Source organism: Lottia gigantea, assembly GCF_000327385.1.
Source record: "Lottia gigantea unplaced genomic scaffold LOTGIsca_5, whole genome shotgun sequence".
Classification (NCBI taxonomy): Eukaryota; Metazoa; Mollusca; class Gastropoda; family Lottiidae; genus Lottia; species Lottia gigantea.
Window position 1 is genome coordinate 1,293,743 of NW_008709715.1, and position 19,117 is coordinate 1,312,859.

Consider the following 19,117-nt stretch of genomic DNA (forward strand, 5'->3'; position numbering starts at 1 on the left):
TGGAGTTACAAGAATACTTTCTTGTACCAGAGTAAAACGAATACTTTCTTTGTAAGTACTGGATTAAGATATCAATAAACTGAGGAGTTATTGGAGGTCCTTAAAGCCAATAAGCTATGCAAATATGCACTGAAAACAGAAATATGCATTTGGGAGAAGTGTATCTAATGACTCTTAAAATCAAGATTAAAGTGACCCTGTTGTCGTTTTTCTGCTCGTTTACTGGTCATTTTATGTTTTCGTTGGCTGTTTTCTGCTCGGTGTTCATGTTTTAGTAAGTACCGTGTATGTTATTCACAACCACAATGGGCTGAGAATTGAATTAAGAAATAACTGATATTTGAGACATCCTAAACTTGATGTTTGAATTAGTACAAAAATAATTCAGAAACTTGAGTTTTGAAAACTAATGGTCAAATTAATAGGCCAACCGGAAGTAGACCTACACAGTATTCATCTAACTTTGGGCCCCTTTTATGAACACAAGAGATATTATTCACCAAGTAGTTTTAGCTTATAGGCCTACTCCTATAAAGTGTGTTGTCTCTAGTGCAAATCTGATTTTTGTTATCTCAGTTTCTGACTTAAGTGTTTTTTCTGTATTGATAACAAGATTGAATGTTCATAGTCCATATCTAGAATATTGGAGACCTGAAATTGTAAGGGATATGTACAGTACCCTTAATTTTTCCTTTTTTAATCTTATAGTTATTTAAATATTTGTTATGTAGTAGAACTCAGTTCTTATTTTCAGAATGCCTGAGAACTATGAGCAAAACACCTCAAAACATTAAACATACATATATAATAATCAAACCAACCAATGAATGTCTATTTATGTCACAAGATTGGGCTGATAAATATGATATAATGTATTCAGCTATAGATAGATCCATAGTAAGATAATTATTTTGCAAAGTGCATGAGATTAAGTACTTGAGGAAATGGTCTATAACAATATCTTTTTATTATGATAATGATACACAGTCATGGAATAGTTAAAATACATGAAAGAAATAAAAATTTAAAACTAAAATATGTTTTGTCAGTTTATAATCTAGCGTGTACAGCTACATGTATGAACTAATTGTTTAGACTACTTTTGCCAGTGGGGATTGTGTGTCAAACGGTCATATAAAACAATGTTTAACGAGGTAATATTGCATTCCAGGTTAACATAACACACTCAGTCAAAATGGCAAATATGAAGAGATATATAACAGTTGTGTGGTGTTTTTTGGAAACTTTATTTTTTGGTGGATTAATCTATGGATGGGGATCACTGGTATTTATTTTGAAGGATGAGGATGTTTATGCAGATCTATGTGATGGTAATCAACCGGAATTTAATTATTCCATACCAATTAATCAGAGTGTTCAGGTGTTTAACACAAGTTCAAGTATGAAACGAGGATGTAATGAACAAGACTCCATATTTACTCTAGTCTTTACTGTAGCATCATTTCTCTTCTGTGCTGGTTGTGCTGTTCTTGGTCAAGTGAATTATAAATTTGGTACCAGAGTAACACGAATACTTTCTTTGTAAGTACTTGATTAAGATATCAATAAACTGTTTGAACTGAGCAATTATATAGTTATAATTAACTTAAGCCAATAAGCTATGCAAATGCCACCTTTTTTAGACTTGGCTTCTATCATCCAGTCCAACACGTGCTGGAAGATCCTTGTGAAAGACAAAAAAGAAGTCTGGGTGTAAGAGACTAATGTAAACTAAATAACTGAGCGACTAATTTGTATTTATATATCGACTTCATTGCAAACAAACTAATTATTTATGTTTTCAGTTTGATATTTGAATGTGGTGCTCTTATGATAGCTTTTGTAAGTCCAAGTAAGTACATGTATAAGAAAAATTTGTAAGTTTTAGATAGCACCTAATTTTTAGATGTAGCAATGAAATACTGGGTGATTGAATTGATTTGAAAATTGGTTATGAAACTGATTTTGAAATAATCTGATGCACATCCCAATGTTATATTATAGGTGTACCAGCTTTAATATTTCCTGGGTTAACTCTTATTGGTGTTGGTGGAATCCCTTTATTAGTTACTAATGCACAAGTTAGTTTTCATTATTAATAATTTATCTTATAGATAGATGTCAACTCTACTTAACACCACATACTTGAATTTGTAATCTGATCTACACTAGAATAATTTATGTATTGAACACTATTTTTACAGTGAGAATATATTATTATTGTAATTTATAGAATATATATACTTCACCAACATATATAACACGAAATATCTTTGTGTTTATCTTAAATGAAACTGATTAATGTTATTGTTTTTGCAGATAGCTAACTTGTTTCAAGCTGGTAGCTCTACCATCGTAGGTTTAATGTGTGGTGCATTTGATGGTTCATCGGGTGTTCAACTCTTAGTTAAGGTTTGTAAACATTACTTCGCTATCTAAGGCAGTGACTTATTTCACTAGAATCTGATAAAATATTGTGTTTGACATCTTTTTCTTGCTCAAGTTAGAATTCAACACCATCAAAATGATCTGTTCGATAAAGACTTCAATATATCTTGAATTCTAGGCTTAATCAAGTGTCATTAAAGGGACAGATTTGCCATTTTCGAGTACATATATTTTTTGAATATATGTAAATCAGAAGTACTAAAATTATACAAAAAACGCAGAATTGATCTAAAAATATAATTTCTTTTCCTATTTCTATACATGTCTTTTCTATATGTGGCAGTGTCTCAAAAAAGGTGACTCGTCTTTTTAACTTTCAAATGCGGATAGTTCTGGACACACATTTATTTGAAGGCTCAAATTTCGATGTTGAGCTGTGAACACTATTATTGATTGGCTCAGCTAAAAAAAATTGTGTCATGAAATAAAAAGTATAGGGCAATATTTAAGTTTGATTTTTGTATTATTTTGATAGTTTCAAAATTTCCTTGAGTGGCTTTTAAAAAATTATATAGATAACGATTACTTCAGTAAAATAGATCACAGTAAATATTTTTATTTTCTAGTTGGCTCATGAAAGTGGGTTTTCCAGACAAAAATCATATTTTGTTCTAGCTGGAACACATACTCTTATTCTGGTCAGCACATTTCTGTTTCTACCAAAGGGTTTTATACCTAGATATGATGCACCTATAGAAACAGAAATACCTGAAGGTAATTCTAAGACTGTAGAGATGAAATTGATTAAAGATAAATCTGAAGGTAATCTTACTTTACCAATACTAAGAGAATAACACCAATGCTGTTTGCATTATATCAGTTGAATGCATTCAGAACTTTTTTCTCTATTGAAAGAATCATTTTGCCTATTCCAAGCTGTACAAGCTTTAAATAACGCAAAAGAAATTACCATAAAATCAAAATTTAAAACATGTCTAAACACCTATGGGCTATGATTCTCACAAGTAATACCTTTGTTACCCTTTTTTATGACAGTACTACTGGGTGAGCAGTATACCATTGCTTGACTATACAAGAGCTGTTGATTTGACAATATTTTCAAAACTGGATCTTTTTTATTTTTCTTTAACCTTAATTTACAGATTACAGAGATAAAAAAGGAAAATCGGTATTGTTGTAAAAATAGCCATTTTTGATTTGATCTGTTTTTGTTGCAGAGAAATTTGAATCTGTTCCTCCAATACAAGCTGAACTGATCCCTGAACAAAGTGTTGAGAAACCAAAATTACCTCCATTACGTAGCTGTATCTTGTCCAGTACTTACATATTACATGTTATGTGGGTTTGTGTTCTACAACTACGATTCTATTATTATATAGCATCACTGAATCCCTGGTTAGATCTCATTTTAGAACGTGACCATGAACAAGGTAATTATTTACAAGCTTCCATTTAAGATAGATTTTAATGATTGGCTCGATGACATGTGATGTGGAGAAACTGGTTCAGCTTCCGATAGTTCATTTATCTTGTCTTGTCTTTTTGAAATTTTTGAATGTTAACCATGATGTAAGATGCAAATTTGTAACTTCATGTATATACATATATACAGTGAATCCTGCTCACAGTTACATTCAATATGTGACCACAATAAGTTCTCCTTTGCCCTTACTATTTATGAAGTATTGTCAATGAAATGGCTGTAAAAAATCTATTCTTAATTTCTTTAATGTCATTGCCTACATGTTAAGTTTTAACATAAAACGAAATATCTATTTCAATTTCAGTATCATATTTTACCAATGTTTCAATGTATATGTTAATTGGTGGAATAATTACCTCCCCTTTAGTCGGAGTTGTTTTTGATTTATGTAAATTGATCTCAATAAGTAAGTAAATGATTTACGTCCTATAGTTCTATATAATTATAAAATATTTTCACTGCTTAAAAAGTGCTCAATACATCAATTGAAGAGTGATATAGGAATATTTTAATAGAATCATGCTGTTACTCAGAGTTTCACGCTAAGCAATCGTGTCCAACTTCAGTAGAGATGTAGACTAAAAAAAGGTCAGTTGTCTGAAGAACGCTTAGCATAAAACTCAAACATGACTCAAGTTCTGTTTTAATATTCCTAGTTCTTTATACAGATAGATTTAGGTTAAGAAAATTTAGGATGGTTTTCTGATCAATTTCGATGGTAATATTATATAATCTGAGCTGTAACATAGTTGTTTAGAGTGTTGGTTCTATACATGGTGTCATTGGTTAAGCAGAACAAATTGTGGGCGTGTGTTTTTATCTCTGTTGACATGCGAAAGTACAAAGACCTTAAATAGGTCATGTTCCCTCATTCATTCATTCCGGTAGACCTAGCTGTACTTGGGTATAGATGATGCGGGACAGATCAATGATGTTTGGCCAAGGATCAGCTGGTAGAAAGGATCCTAAGTTAGCCTAAGTTGTTATCCTTGTTGAAATGTAGGTGTTTATTTTCTTTTTAGACATAATAATAGTGTTATATATTATGTTTTTCAGATAGCCATTCAGAATTAAGAAAGACATTATTACCAGCAGTACCTCCATTAATAATTGGTAGTTCATTAGGTGTTTTACTATCTATCTTAGTATTAATACCATCACCAACTATTTTATATGTCATCTTTATAGTAGTTACCATCTACAGATCATTTCTATACAGTGTAGCTGCTGCCTTCTTAAACACAATGTATGTATAAGTAATTGACAAAGGTCAAATTTTGATTTTGAAGCACAAGCAAAGCTGCAAACTTGAAACAACCTTTAAGAAGTTGTCTGTCGAAAAATCTGCAACATGATCAACTGTGATCAAGTTTACTACAAAAACAGAAGCACAAATAACATCTGAATATGGGCATCATTTTATTGATTTACATGTATATAAATCTCTGCCCAAATTGTTCCTACTCTATGGCAACTATGCTGTTTTGATTACAATTCAATGCATATGACAGGTGCTCCAAGTAGTGGTCATTTCATTCAAATTAGTGTGGAGTATTCTTAACATAATGTGAGGTATTACCAGATACAGTAGAGGGTAAGAAGGGGTGTGCATTATATTTACAATTGTAGGTTCAAGATTATTAATAAAATGTTCATATTTTAGGTTTCCAAGTGAATATTTTGGATTATTGTATGGTTGGATGGTTATAACAGCAGGGATTTTTAGTTTTTTACAGTATGCCTTGTTTAAATGGAGTGAAGCTACAAATTTTTCACAGGTAAAAATACATTCCTCATATTGTTGATATCTGGATTAACTGTTCTTCAAAAGAACTGTATATGGCATCTATTTGTTTTCCCGAATTGATGTTCTATTTCCAGTTTTTTGTTGAACGTTCAGTCGGATATAAAAGTTAAGCCAGCTTCGACATTACGTCGGAAGTTATCGGGAAGTTCAGAGGTCATAATACCATTACACATGCGCATTATTTATTTTGATGAATGCTCATGTGCAGATATGATATATCCCGCTTAATGTTAGCCTGTAGCTTTTATACATCAAAACTAAGCTTGCTTAATGCAGGTGGCATGTGAAAGCCTCACAAACCTCTAAACTCAAGGCTGTTCAGATGAAATAAGCAACAATAATGAATATCTTATTTTATATCATATTTGTTTTCTGTATTATATATTTCAGGTCAACATCTTTTTTCTCTGTTTTATGTTTGTGTCATTTTTTCATCCTTTATATCAATGGTGGAGGTGTCGTAAAGCAGAGTCTGTAGCCATATCTGAAGATTAACATTAGGAACCCTTTTGGTGACTCATTAATTCCAGGATAAACTCTTTGGTGGATAACATGATGATTGCCAATGTTTTGGTAGTTGGATTTGGTTGGTCAAGTTAATGATTGTTGGAATATTGGTATGAATTCCTCAGTAATTAAAAATACATGATGTATGAATTTATTTTAGAAAGATATCAATAATTAAGTAATAGAATTGTAAAACTACTTTAATTTCAAAATGCTTATTTATCATAGGCATACTATTAAACAGAGTGTGTAACTGCCAATGTCTGTTAAGTTATATCAGTATTTTTATAAGTCGTGTTCTTTTTCTTTTCAGTATAACTGAATATTTGATTTTTAAACTCCTAATTTTTAATACCCCATAAGTGACAGTTTTTTTTAAAATACCACTATAAATGCTGGTATTTGGCTACATTTGTTTTATAATATTGTTCGAGACAAGTATTTTGTACTTTTGCAAAGTAAATGTTGATAGATATCTTATTGTTTCATACATACATACATTGATACAACATAACAGATATGAGAATTCAAAATGGACACTTGTTATGTAGTTAATGAAAATCATGGTAACAAGATATTTTGATATATTTTTTTTTTTTTGGACATCTTATTTGTTATACATAATTCTATCATATTTATACCCATGACAATATTTAAGAATGTTATGTATTGTAAAAATTTTATTTTGATATATCATGACCCACCATAACTTTATTCTGATATATTAAGTTTATTTACCCATACATCTATGGTCATTTGTTCCTAGGATGGAGACTTTCTAGTTTCTGAATATAGTGTGATTTCATTTTTTGATCTTTTTGCTATGCTCACTGTTGTTTTGTTGCCTTTTTTATTAGATCTTGCTTAGTACTTTTTTATTATATATTACAATGTGAAGATATATGGTTGTCATATATGAGAAACTCCAGTTTTGAATTAATATTGATGAAGGTTTGCAGAGGTATTGCCGTGCATGAAAATTTATGGAAACATTATGGTACTGGGTTTCTGATACACATATATAAATAACCCTCTTCCAATCCCTTTTAATTTTTATGTTTTTCCTGAAAGTAAGAAGTCCTCTAAAAGAAATTGGTTCTTTGGTTATAATAATTGATTTATTTTGTTTATTTTTTGTTTGAATATGTGATTAGCATTATTATTTTACTTTATTTTGAGGTATTCAAATATTTTATAATAAAAAAAAAACATTTAATCCATAAGTCTGTTTTTCGAAAGCAACTCTCAACGTATCTACTAATGTGACTCTGCAAGTTTTAATGCGATACCGTTATGGATTGTTATTAGGTTCCGTGGTTTTGAATCATCATGTCAAAAAATACTTATTCTACGGCCAGTGTTTCCAAACGTCGGCCCGGTATCGGCCTTCGGCCTCTTTCATGTATTAAAGGGACAGGTTCACTATTTTGGGGGTTGTTTTTAAGTCTTGAGTACATGCAAATAGTCTTAGAAATGAACGGAAATCGCACAATTCCTTCAAAAATATCTAACTATATCTAAATACCTAGCTATGAATTTCTATTTCTATTTCTATAAATGTATTTTCTATATTATATGGCAGTGTCTCAAGAAAATACGACTCGTCTTGTTAACTTTCAAAAGCGGGTAATTCTGGACACCTGTGGATTTGAAGACTCAAATTTCTACAGTGAGCTGTAAACACTTTTACTGATCGGCTTAGCTAAAATAATTCTGGGACTAAAAGAAGGAATGATTGGTAACACAAAATGGCACATCTGTCCCTTTAAAGGATTTGGAACAGTATTCCTGTATTATTTAAACCGGACAGACACAAACTTCTCTCCACATCATACGCTTGTAACGTAACTGTGAGATAACAAAAGAATGTAAAGATGAAAGGAGGCCGAGTTCAAAGACACGAAAAAATTATGTATGAGATATGTTATAAATATATATGAAAGTGTAGAAAATAATTCTAAAACAATACAATATGTTCATAACGCGTGTCTTCTTTCTTAGGAAGTTCTCAACTTTACTTTCAACCCGGAAAACATCTCCCACTACCTGACACTACCTAGTTCAGTGTCACCCAAATTTGTCAGAAATTAACCTCTGACCCCATAATAATTGATTTCGTAGTCTTTAACGAAAATACACTATCAGATAGGAATAAAGTCGACTTATGTCGACACTACCCATATCTGTGACATATCCATGAAAAGTCAGAAATCCGCTTGGTTGATATCACTCTCTGTGAAACAGCAGCATGGCATACTACTCAAGAACTAGAAAGTTTATCATGGCGGTATGGGCTGTGGTAGAGACTGTTTTATTTGGTGGTTTGATATTCGGATGGGGATCTATTGTTTTCGTTTTGAAAGACAGTGGCGTCTATTCATACCTATGTAATCAGGATGGTGAAGATTCTGTAACAGGTTGTTCAGCTCAAGATTCCAGATTGTCTCTAGTATTTGCTATAGATTCAGCACTCTATGGTGTTGGTTGTGCTGTTATTGGACAAATCAACTATAGATATGGAACAAGAGTTACTAGGATCATTTCAAGGTAAGCGTTGCTATTAGGTTTTTTGGAACCTAAATATTGAATGAGTTTTTTTCTTTTTTGTATTTCTTTCAGTTCATATCGGATGTCCTTTGCGATGGTATTTCACATCTTCAAATCAAGTAAACTGGAAGTGCATTCGACATTTCAGGAAAGTCTAATTGTCATTCCAAGATCGCTACAAACATTAGCGACTAATTTTGCGTCTTAGCTTCTTACCCTCAAATAACAACCCGGTAGAACACTTAAACACTGGCTACACTCTATGCTCATTTAAGACCTTGAATGCTCCCACCTTTTTGTTGTCATCAGAACTCTTCAAGAAAACCCGGGTCTCCGTTGCCAACTGAGATTGTCAAATACAAACGAATTTATACTCTCTATTTTAGTCTTATATTTATCACTGGAACTCTATTGATGACGTTTGAAAGTCCAAGTAAGTAGACTGATTTTATTTATAAAAAGAACTTGCGACAATAATGGATAGGTCTATGATAGGTTATTGGTATCTATAGGGGTTGCTTTCTCGGACTGTATAGGGATTTACAGCATCGATGATTCTAAACATCTAGTGTAGCCTATGCTTACCCTTCTGCAAAACCTAATGTCACTCTATGAGAAAGATTATCTAATCGGCTTGTGATTTTGTTGATTTGGTACATTTATAGTAGAAAAGCATCTCCCTGGACCATTATTTCTGAAAGCAAAAACCATGCCTGATCAGCCCCGAGCAAGGATGAGCATTATATATCCAGTTTTAATTATAATTTTAGAATCAAAACATAACCTTAACAGTCAGGTATCAGTTTGGTTTATTTACGTTTAAAAGCCTTTGTTAAAAATGCTATTAGTAGAGTGTTTATTTTTAACTATAGACAATGAGTTATTGTTTATGGTTATATTTGTTAGGTATACCGTGGTTGGTGTTTCCTGGTTTAGCCTGTATTGGTATTGGTGGTATACCTCTATTCATTACTAACGCCCAGGTAATCCATTTTCCATGCTTTACACCTTGTACAGAGAAGGATTTTAGCAGTCCAGTAATCACGAATTCCAAGTCCACAGACCCCCATCCCGAGAAAATTACAATCAAACTAAGCAAGAAGCAATATATATAGATGAAAAAGCATCAACTATAAACAGACTGGAAATCTCTTAATCATTCTTTAAGCAGGCATTAATATTAACTTATGAAGGAGTTTCGGAATGCAAAAGAGCATAATGTTCCAGGGGAAGGGGCCCTAACTCACTTAAGTCCCACTCATCTAGTTGAGCCATTATCCAAGTGTGTGCGATGGATATCCATCTATGATGCTGGAGATCCAACCATTTGACCAGTCGAATTTCTCAAATTTTGAATAACTGTATCAAATAAATGTATAATGTTTTCTCTCAAACTAGAATTCACTTTCAAATATTTATTTTTATTAGGTTAGAATAAGCAAAATCTCTTGTTTGTCCATGTGAAATGTGAACTTTAAACTATGATGGCCAGAGGATCAAAAGAATACATTCATTAAGTAACTTTAAATTCAGTTACCTGTATACACTTTCAAAAAAGACATCCGCTATCGCAAATATTTCTATATTTTCCTTCGCCTATGATTTCTACCCAGAATTTGCCAACAAAAGTCGGTTACATCATTCAGTTTAATCTGAAATCAGGCTTTCAGATCTTTCGTTCAGTTTGGGCGGCTAAACGTCTGATGAATCTGGTATAAGTTCTTCAAGAATGTGGGTTTTCTGGTAGCGAGTATTACGGCATACAAGCCGGTATAATTTTACTATTCAAATGATTTTCTAAATCAATTCTAGATCGGGAATCTATTTGAAACTGGAGGATCAACATTTGTTGCTATGTTATCTGGTGCTGTTAGTATGTCTGCCATTATAGAACTCATAGCCAAGGTAAGCACTAACATTAGCTGAGCTGGAGATGGATCGAAACCAAATTTTGGTCAAAGGTAAAGATAAATTCAAAAATTATTCCCGATTCTAGTTCATACATTATACTGGATTGATGGAATATCCTAATATTTTAGAGCTTCTATTGCCTAATTTCAAGAAATACAACGAAATGTTACCCTTCAAAGTCATCGCGTTATATGATTAACGCTCAATTAATTATATCAGTTAGTAATGTAAACCCTTCCTCGTGCTGTTTCGATCCATCCTAGAATATCTATCAATTTCAAACCAACTGATCCGACCAATATATTCTTATCCAAAACATGTGTCGACAACTCATGTCAATCTGAGGAAAATTTTTTTATCCAAGATGCTCCGGTCCATTAACATTGTGTGTGTAAGGGTGGAAATATTAACGTTATTGTCCGGTTACTTGAGCAAACAATACTGGCCGTAAGTTATTATGTAGATCGGCGTGAGACTATTAAAAACTTCAAGACTTTCTATTTTTTCCTTAAGGTCGCCTATGAACATGGATTTTCTACTCAGAAGTTTTATTTATTGTTGACGGGTCTCTACAGTATGACGTTCGTTTCCACATTTATATTCCTTCCCAAAGATTTTATCACCAAAACACCATCGACTTTATTTGACAAACATCAGAAAAAACAGAAAGATGAACCAGTTTGCATTATAAGTTATGTTATAAACAAGGACGATCTTGATGATAAAAACAAAGCTAAAGGTAACCATTATCTAAACACACACTTCCTATTTTTGGTGGCCTTTTTTCATAGTGCCCGAGCACACCTACGACTGAAATAACGATGTTGGCATCAGTTGTCACCAAATGTGTTCATCACAGATGTTTTTAGTATGTCTATTTTTGACTTCTGCGATGCCAGTCGACCTGAACCTTAGATTTACAATTAGAAACACAGCGCTGTATTTGAACGTTTTCTCTCAGTGAAGATAGGGCATCTCCATTTGCACCACATGATATTTTTGAATTTTCCATTGTAGATTTCCATCTTGAAGATATGAACAGAAATAAATTAGAGATAGAATATGATACAGAGAAACCATTTTTACCGTTATTAAAACATTGTATATTATCACACGAATATCTCTTACAAGTTTATTGGTTTTCTATATTACAATTAATCTATTTATATTTCTTATCATCCTTAAATCCATGGTTAAATCAAATATTTCATGGTGATGAAGTACAAGGTAAAATCCATCTTGATAATACTATAAGTTACACTATTATCCATAGACGTACTATTGGTAGCCCAAAAGCAAGAAATATAATGCTGCCTTACATGATGCACAAAAGTAAGCTAGTCCGAATATCTGTCTCATTCCAGCCTCTGATAGATATTTTGACACCAGCCGACAGCTTTTAAAATAGCTACCAGAGGCTGAAACAGAGGCTGAATCTAAGAATTAAGCATACATTATCCTGCTGTCCAATGGAACTGCTTATAAACTTGACAGATTGACGAACATGTACCCCAGTAAATAGAAATGAAATCAGGATCGTATCTCTCTCAATCTATATAACATCTATCCTATACACTTGTGAATATTCTATGAACCCAAGACCTTTTTACCAACATTAGTTTGGATTGGTTTTAATTTTGATATTTTCCAGTGAGTTATTTTACCAACCTTTTGCTATATCTAATGATGGGTAATTTTATCCTATCACCAATTGTGGGTGCATTGTATGATTGGTTCCAAAGATATTACAAAGGTAGGATTTTATGCGTGATCTACGTCGGTGTTTCTCAGTCTTTATGATCCACGTCAGGCCATGTGAACTGGTTATTTGCTCTGTTCAGCTGATGAGTCATTCTCAATATCAGCCAGTTCATTTTGGAACAGTTGCTCAATTTCCCCCTATTTTCACCCCTCCTTTTTTAGATAAAATTCAGCTCCATTCCCTCTCTTTCCAAATTTCACCTACAAAAATTTCGAATTCTCCCTGGGGGTGCATATTATGGTTTAGAAGCACTGTGACGTCATGTTTCAAACTAATATACAGCAACATATTATCAATTAGTATAGAACTTCTTCGTTCGCCATGGCTACAAAATCCAGTGCAGGAAATGTTTGATTTATTTCAGATAGTTCCAGTAAAAAACGAAGAGAAATGATGCCAGCAGTTATACCACTAATGTGTGGTAGTGCGTTAGGTTTAATATTAACAATTCTAATGTCATTACCAGCTTCAACAGCAACATTGTATCCAATATTTACTATTGTGGTCACTTTCCGTTCCTTTGTGTATAGTTCACCAGCATCTGTCTTCAGTGCAGTGTAAGTATGACAAGTCAACTTCATAACAGTTGTAACATCAAAAATATTGCATTCCTTGGACCCTGATTTATTTCTTATATTTATATCAACAGATATTTCCAATTGATTTTAATGAAGGCCATTCTTGCCCACTAAAATGAGAAGTAAGCTATAGGCCCTTGTAGTAGCTGATCTGAATCATTCTGCTGGTAAAACTGTATATGTGTTATTTTAACATACTTCAATAATGATTCAGTCATGGTCAAAACTTCAATATTTCAGTTTTCCTGCGCAATATTTTGGTTCATTATTTGGCATAATGATCGTATCGGCAGGTTTAATAGGTTTGTTACAGTTTGCTTTATTTACATGGGCAGAATCGACTAGTTTTATTCGGGTACGTAAGTGTCTAATCAAATTCTTTTGAGGTTGATTTCGGCCAGTAAGATGCTTACTTGCTAACCTGAAGGTCAGTGATCAATCCCGGCATATAGATCTAGAAATATCGAGTCCCCTTGTTCTATATATAGGACGTTAACGATTCTTCGACAGTTGGAAATCTAAGGATAGGTTAATGCTGCTACCCAGCTAAAGTTCCCTCATTGTACACTGTATGGAGTTTTCCATCTTCAGAAGCCCATTATTTACTCCACGCCTTTCATTTTGAAATTACAATTGGTTAAAGCTTTCATAAATTGGCTGCAATACCTCTAATTTTTTCTTTCTAGGTTTGGCATTGTTTAGTGTTTTTAGTATGTACGACGTTAATACATCCTCTAATTCAATGGAGAGGTTGTAGACGTATGGAAGAAAGCATGAAAAAAGTTCCAGATCTACTGAAATCATAATTAAGTAAAAATATTATATCGAAGTCCAGGTCTACCACCTCCGCAACGTTGTCCAGGTCTATGAAGAGTTCAACAACAAAAAATTGATGGAAGGCAAGCAATGTTTACCCTTTATAAGGATTCAGCTCAAGGAAAAGTACTTGAACAAGAATAATTGAATTGAAAGGCTGGAGCTGTAGCCATTTGAGAAAGTCGAGAGTATTTTCCCAGACAAATTTTCATATGGAACTAAAGTCATATGGAGTCCATGTCAGCTCATGATGCTTTGGTAATACTGCTATTCTAGGAAAGTCAACAAAGTTTTGTATAAGGTACAAATAGAGACTCAAACCTTTGTATCAGTATAAATGGATAAATTGCCTACATCGTGAAGTCAATTTTGACTTTTTGCCATAAATGTCAATAATTGAGCAATCCTGGTTTTACTGGACTTCATACGATTGTTTTTCAAAAACAGTCACATTTTCATTTTACATCAATAATTTAATTAGACTATTATATATCCTGTAAATTGGTGCACATTTTATGCACAAAACGAAAGTAGATCATTATGTTTCATTACATTCAGGTAATCATCACAGTCAACTTTCATAATGAGGCCAGGGTCACAAGAAATAAAGCTCTGAAGATTTGCTATGCGTTTATTCGGAAATACAAACAGTATCGCCTATATATAATAATACTGAGATAGGATGTGACAAGATCAAATTATTTATCAATTATCAAATTAATCAAATTATCAGTTATAATAGAGATAAAATCTGAATATAAGTAATATCATATATATATATACAATCATTATATATTGTAATTATGTATCATCATATATATACAATCATTATATATTGTAATAATGTATCATATACGATCATTTTATATATTGTAATTATGTATCATCATATATATACAATCATTATATATTGTAATTATGTATCATATACGATCAATTTATATATTGTAATTATGTATCATCATATATATACAATCATTATATATTGTAATAATGTATCATATACGATCATTTTATATATTGTAATTATGTATCATCATATATATACAATCATTATATATTGTAATAATGTATCATATACAATCATTATATATTGTAATTATGTATCATCATATATATACAATCATTATATATTGTAATAATGTATCATATACGATCATTTTATATATTGTAATTATGTATCATCATATATATACAATCATTATATATTGTAATTATGTTATACACGAGTTTTTATTAGGTAAAGATTCTTTCAAAAAGATGGGTTTTCTAAGACATGTCTTTTTAATGTCATTTAAAATGACTTATACAAAACAGGCCTTTTCTGTGTGTTTACACATGCACACTGCCTCCTAAAAGCATATTATTCAGAATTAATGGCAGTAATTAACTGATCCCAGAAAATAATATTTCCTTGAGGATCATCAGTATATTCTATATAAGAATTGTTTTTCATAAAGTTTTGAAGAATATCTGGTATATCTTTCATTCTAACATGTTCATAAACAACTAAAATTATAACATTTCTTCCTGTCTCGAGACTTTCCATGTGAGCCATATTTAATTCATAATTACACCAATAACTAGCTATAAAATTACTGGATAAAATAATCACTGTTTTCTTACTATTTCTTACAGCATTTAAAATATTAGCTGCAATTTCTTCTCCAACCAGAAAATCTCTATGATGAATACAGAGTTGTTTCCCTTGTTGCTCTTCCAGCTTAGTTATCATATCATTAACAACAACACGTCTATCTTCATCAGCATAAGATACAAAGGCATCGAAATCAAAACGGTTTTGAGCTGCTCCACCAATAGCTGAATAGCCACGGAATTTACTTCTTGTTAAATAATATACATATCTTAATTTCCATCGATATTTATACATAAAACTAGCTACAACTATTGTTATGATAAGAGCTATGCTTACAGTTAAAACTATCACCAAAACTGTATGAGAGGCACATTTTATCTGTAAATTGTAGATGATATCGTTTAAATTCGCCATAGATATTTCCTTCGAACCCGAATCAACACAAGTATAGTTATCTCTTCCAATAAAATTTGTTGTGTTCGTATTCATCCAATTTAGAAAGTCTAAATTGCCACAAGTACAAGATAATGTTTGACCTTTCAGATTAATAGATAGAGTTTTATTGGCCTTGTGTTGGTCATCACAGAATTGTCTAAATGATTTGGGAAGAGTTGTAAGAACATTATCAGACAAATCAACCATCTTTAACTGTGTCATATGATTTGTTTTCAAGGTAAAACTACTAATTGTATTACGAGATAAATCTAATTCTTGTAGACGTACTAGATTTTTAAATAATTTGTGTGGCAAGCCCCGAAGTTTGTTATCTGAAATCCTTAGGAGCTTCAGATTGGTCAGATTTTGGAAAATTTCACCATCTTCATCATCATTTATAGATGTAGCAAGGTAATTTGACGAGATGTTCAATGTTAGGAGAGATGATACATATCTAAACATTTGTTTGCTTACAAAATCACATAAGTTTATACTTAAATCTAACCATTCTAAATGATCTGCACCAGTTATTGGTCCAATCCATCTATGAAGTTCATTACCAGACAAATCCAAACTTCTTACAATATTTGTGTCGAAATTTATGCGCGGTATAGGATATCTTAAACTGCTGACACTTACATTACAATACTGCATCATTGGCGGCAGTCGTATTATTGGTAACATAACCCCATTTGAAACTTCTTGGAATATTTTATTTGGAGTTCCTTTAGCAGGTTCTCTATAAACTTTATTCATTTCGGTTCTTTGATTCTTCATTGGTTCCAACACCGACCGTTTGGTTTTAATTGGTAAGGGATGTGTCAATGTCTTGGTTGGGATATGTGATTGGAATTGTGTACTAGCATTCAATGTAACCAAGTGCTTTAAACCATAACTAGCTAACATGTATGGTCCCCATGTCGGTTTGTTGTCACAAAAGCTTACCATGGTTATATTTGGTGGTAAGTATGACATAACTTCAACCTCTACAAGTTCTATTCTGTTGCTGTCTAAAAATAAATGTTTAATTGGTAAATGCTGTATTCGTTGTACCTGTGACGTTTTCAGCGTAACTCCGACCTCGAATGATTGTACTAATGCAGCAACATTAAGATATGCCAAATCACTGTGAAGATTCTGTAAAGCAACTGAAGCTGTTTCCAAACCGAGTCTAATATTTTGGGACAAATCCAGATATTCCAAATGTTTCAGACTACTAAATGCATGAGAGTCAAGTCTATTCAAATAACAACGGCTCAAAGTTAATCGTCTCAAATTAGGTACGTGAACAAGGCTATCATTATGTATCTCCTGTGTTTTACAGCTCCCAGCAAACGTTAATGTCTCCAATTTCATTAATTTTGAAAATTCAGATCCTAGCTTTATCGTCTGTATCCCATCAATACTCAGATCGGAAAGATTTTTAAGATGTCCTAAAGCTTGTTCTGGATAAGCATCAATCGGGTGGTATCTATCAACATTATTCGATATATTTAAAGTTTGTAGATTTATTAATGGTTGAAATACCCCAGTCGGATATCGAGAATCGTTAAGACCGAGTTGATTATTTTGTATGAAGAGAGATTTTAGTTGAGATAATCCAGTGAATGAATCCTTGTATAATTTGAAAATATCGTTGAATGAAATATCCAGGATTTTTAAACTGTGTAAACTATGAAATCTACCATTTGGTATTTCATTTATATGATTGTATGATAAATTCAGTAATTTGGTGTCGGGTGGAATAGTTGAAGGGATGCTTGTCAGGTTCTTGTTATAACAGTTGACTGTCTTAAACGAACAGACACATTTGTTACACAATGGTTCTTCATTCTTCTCTGATGTTGTGAAAGACGGTAATATTAAGATGGCGAAAACAACCAACAGCCTGGAATATATGAAATAGAAATATAATAATATTGATATTTGTACGCCAATGATCAACCATATTACAGTGCTCCCTAATTTTCGAAGATCAATCGCTAAAGGTGTAAGTAAAGGTGAGAATAGACGAGGTACAATATCCGTTGGGGTGTACGGTGTGGGATTATTGATAAAGTAGATAAAAACAGAGGCAAATCTAACCTAACCTGTCACCTAACCGGACACCCTACCTCGTCTATTCTATTCAACCTGAACGCACGAATGGCTGTAAAATAACAGTTATAATCATATGCTTGTGTTCTGCTTAGATCATGTCTGAATCTGTGAGCATCCCGTTGAGCGAAGCTGCTAGTCATTCAACTTCATTATCAGCTTTGGTTGTCAGATCCGTCTCACCGCTGAAATATGACTAAACAAGCTTTATACATTAATATTTTTACAATTGACGAATGCTCGGATTTCTAAAACTGACCTAGTTAGACGTTCAAATCCCTTCACAAAGATTTAGATGATAGGGCGTATATACTGGTATAAATATTCAATATTTGATAAAAATTAGAAACGAGCAGTACACTGTCCTACATGTGCATAGAGATAAGGGTGATTGAAAAGTAACAAGTTACTATTCAATATAAGGCACTGGCACAGAGTTAAAGTTATGTTTACAATAATTGTGATGCTAATATGCACTATGAACTAAATCAAAGAAAATCATAACGGTTATCATATAAATCTTCTTGGACCTAATAAAGAAATTCATAATACTTATAATCTACATTTACGGAAATAACATTATTGGGACAATTGTCTGTGGAAAAACAGAATCATAAAAACTCTGACTGCTTCAAATTTTCTGGAATAATGAAGAAAAGCGATTAATGGCTGCAGGTATAGAAAGTAAATTGTTTCATACTATTATATACTATAAAGTACAAAGACAGTTAATAAAATGAGAATATTTAATTCTGTTAGATCACTACATCATCGGTGGGGTTAAGTCGAACAACTATATCCTGTAGATTTTTATTTTTCGAATAAGCCATGACTAATTTTTTGTAAAAAATAGTGGGAAATTTATTTTGTATTGTGTAGTATATTACTATCGTGCGCTTGTCGACGTACAAAATATCCTTTTAAATCATCTGTACAAATTTTAAAAAAGAAAATATATAATAAATAGGTCAATAAATAATTTTTCATCCAAAATGCATACAAATATAATGGATTAATAGAAGAACTTGTTTACCTCATCTTCATGCATAGGCTGCACCAAGAATAATAATTAGAGGAAAGATAGATATCAAGTTTATTTATAGAATTTATTTCTAAGTGTGCTTTCCGAGAAATACTATATATTTATATATAAGACGCCACTCAACCA

General features: G+C 32.3%; 3 protein-coding genes across 3 annotated transcripts; 2 read left to right on the top strand and 1 right to left on the bottom strand.

The window, feature by feature from the left end:
• Window positions 1-1,195: 1,195 nt before the first annotated feature.
• Window positions 1,196-7,427, top strand: LOTGIDRAFT_228934 (hypothetical protein; the record flags this gene model as incomplete). The annotated part of the gene is made up of 10 exons (XM_009061789.1): window positions 1,196-1,542; window positions 1,806-1,852; window positions 2,005-2,081; window positions 2,320-2,412; window positions 3,015-3,210; window positions 3,627-3,839; window positions 4,197-4,298; window positions 4,949-5,138; window positions 5,556-5,670; window positions 6,090-7,427. 10 exons carry the CDS (start codon window positions 1,196-1,198, stop codon window positions 6,192-6,194), a joined length of 1,485 nt encoding a protein of 494 aa, XP_009060037.1. The 3' UTR covers window positions 6,195-7,427.
• Window positions 7,428-8,454: 1,027 nt separating this feature from the next.
• LOTGIDRAFT_154058 (hypothetical protein) lies at window positions 8,455-13,810 on the top strand (the record flags this gene model as incomplete). Its single annotated transcript, XM_009061790.1, has 10 exons — window positions 8,455-8,753; window positions 9,140-9,186; window positions 9,660-9,736; window positions 10,566-10,658; window positions 11,178-11,403; window positions 11,682-11,891; window positions 12,316-12,417; window positions 12,791-12,983; window positions 13,245-13,359; window positions 13,691-13,810. 10 exons carry the CDS (start codon window positions 8,455-8,457, stop codon window positions 13,808-13,810), a joined length of 1,482 nt encoding a protein of 493 aa, XP_009060038.1.
• A 1,373-nt stretch (window positions 13,811-15,183) lies between these two features.
• On the bottom strand, window positions 15,184-15,711 carry LOTGIDRAFT_106865 (hypothetical protein; the record flags this gene model as incomplete). The annotated part of the gene is made up of 1 exon (XM_009061791.1): window positions 15,184-15,711. The coding sequence occupies one exon, from the start codon at window positions 15,709-15,711 to the stop codon at window positions 15,184-15,186; it is 528 nt and encodes a 175-aa protein (XP_009060039.1).
• Between the last annotated feature and the right edge of the window lie 3,406 nt (window positions 15,712-19,117).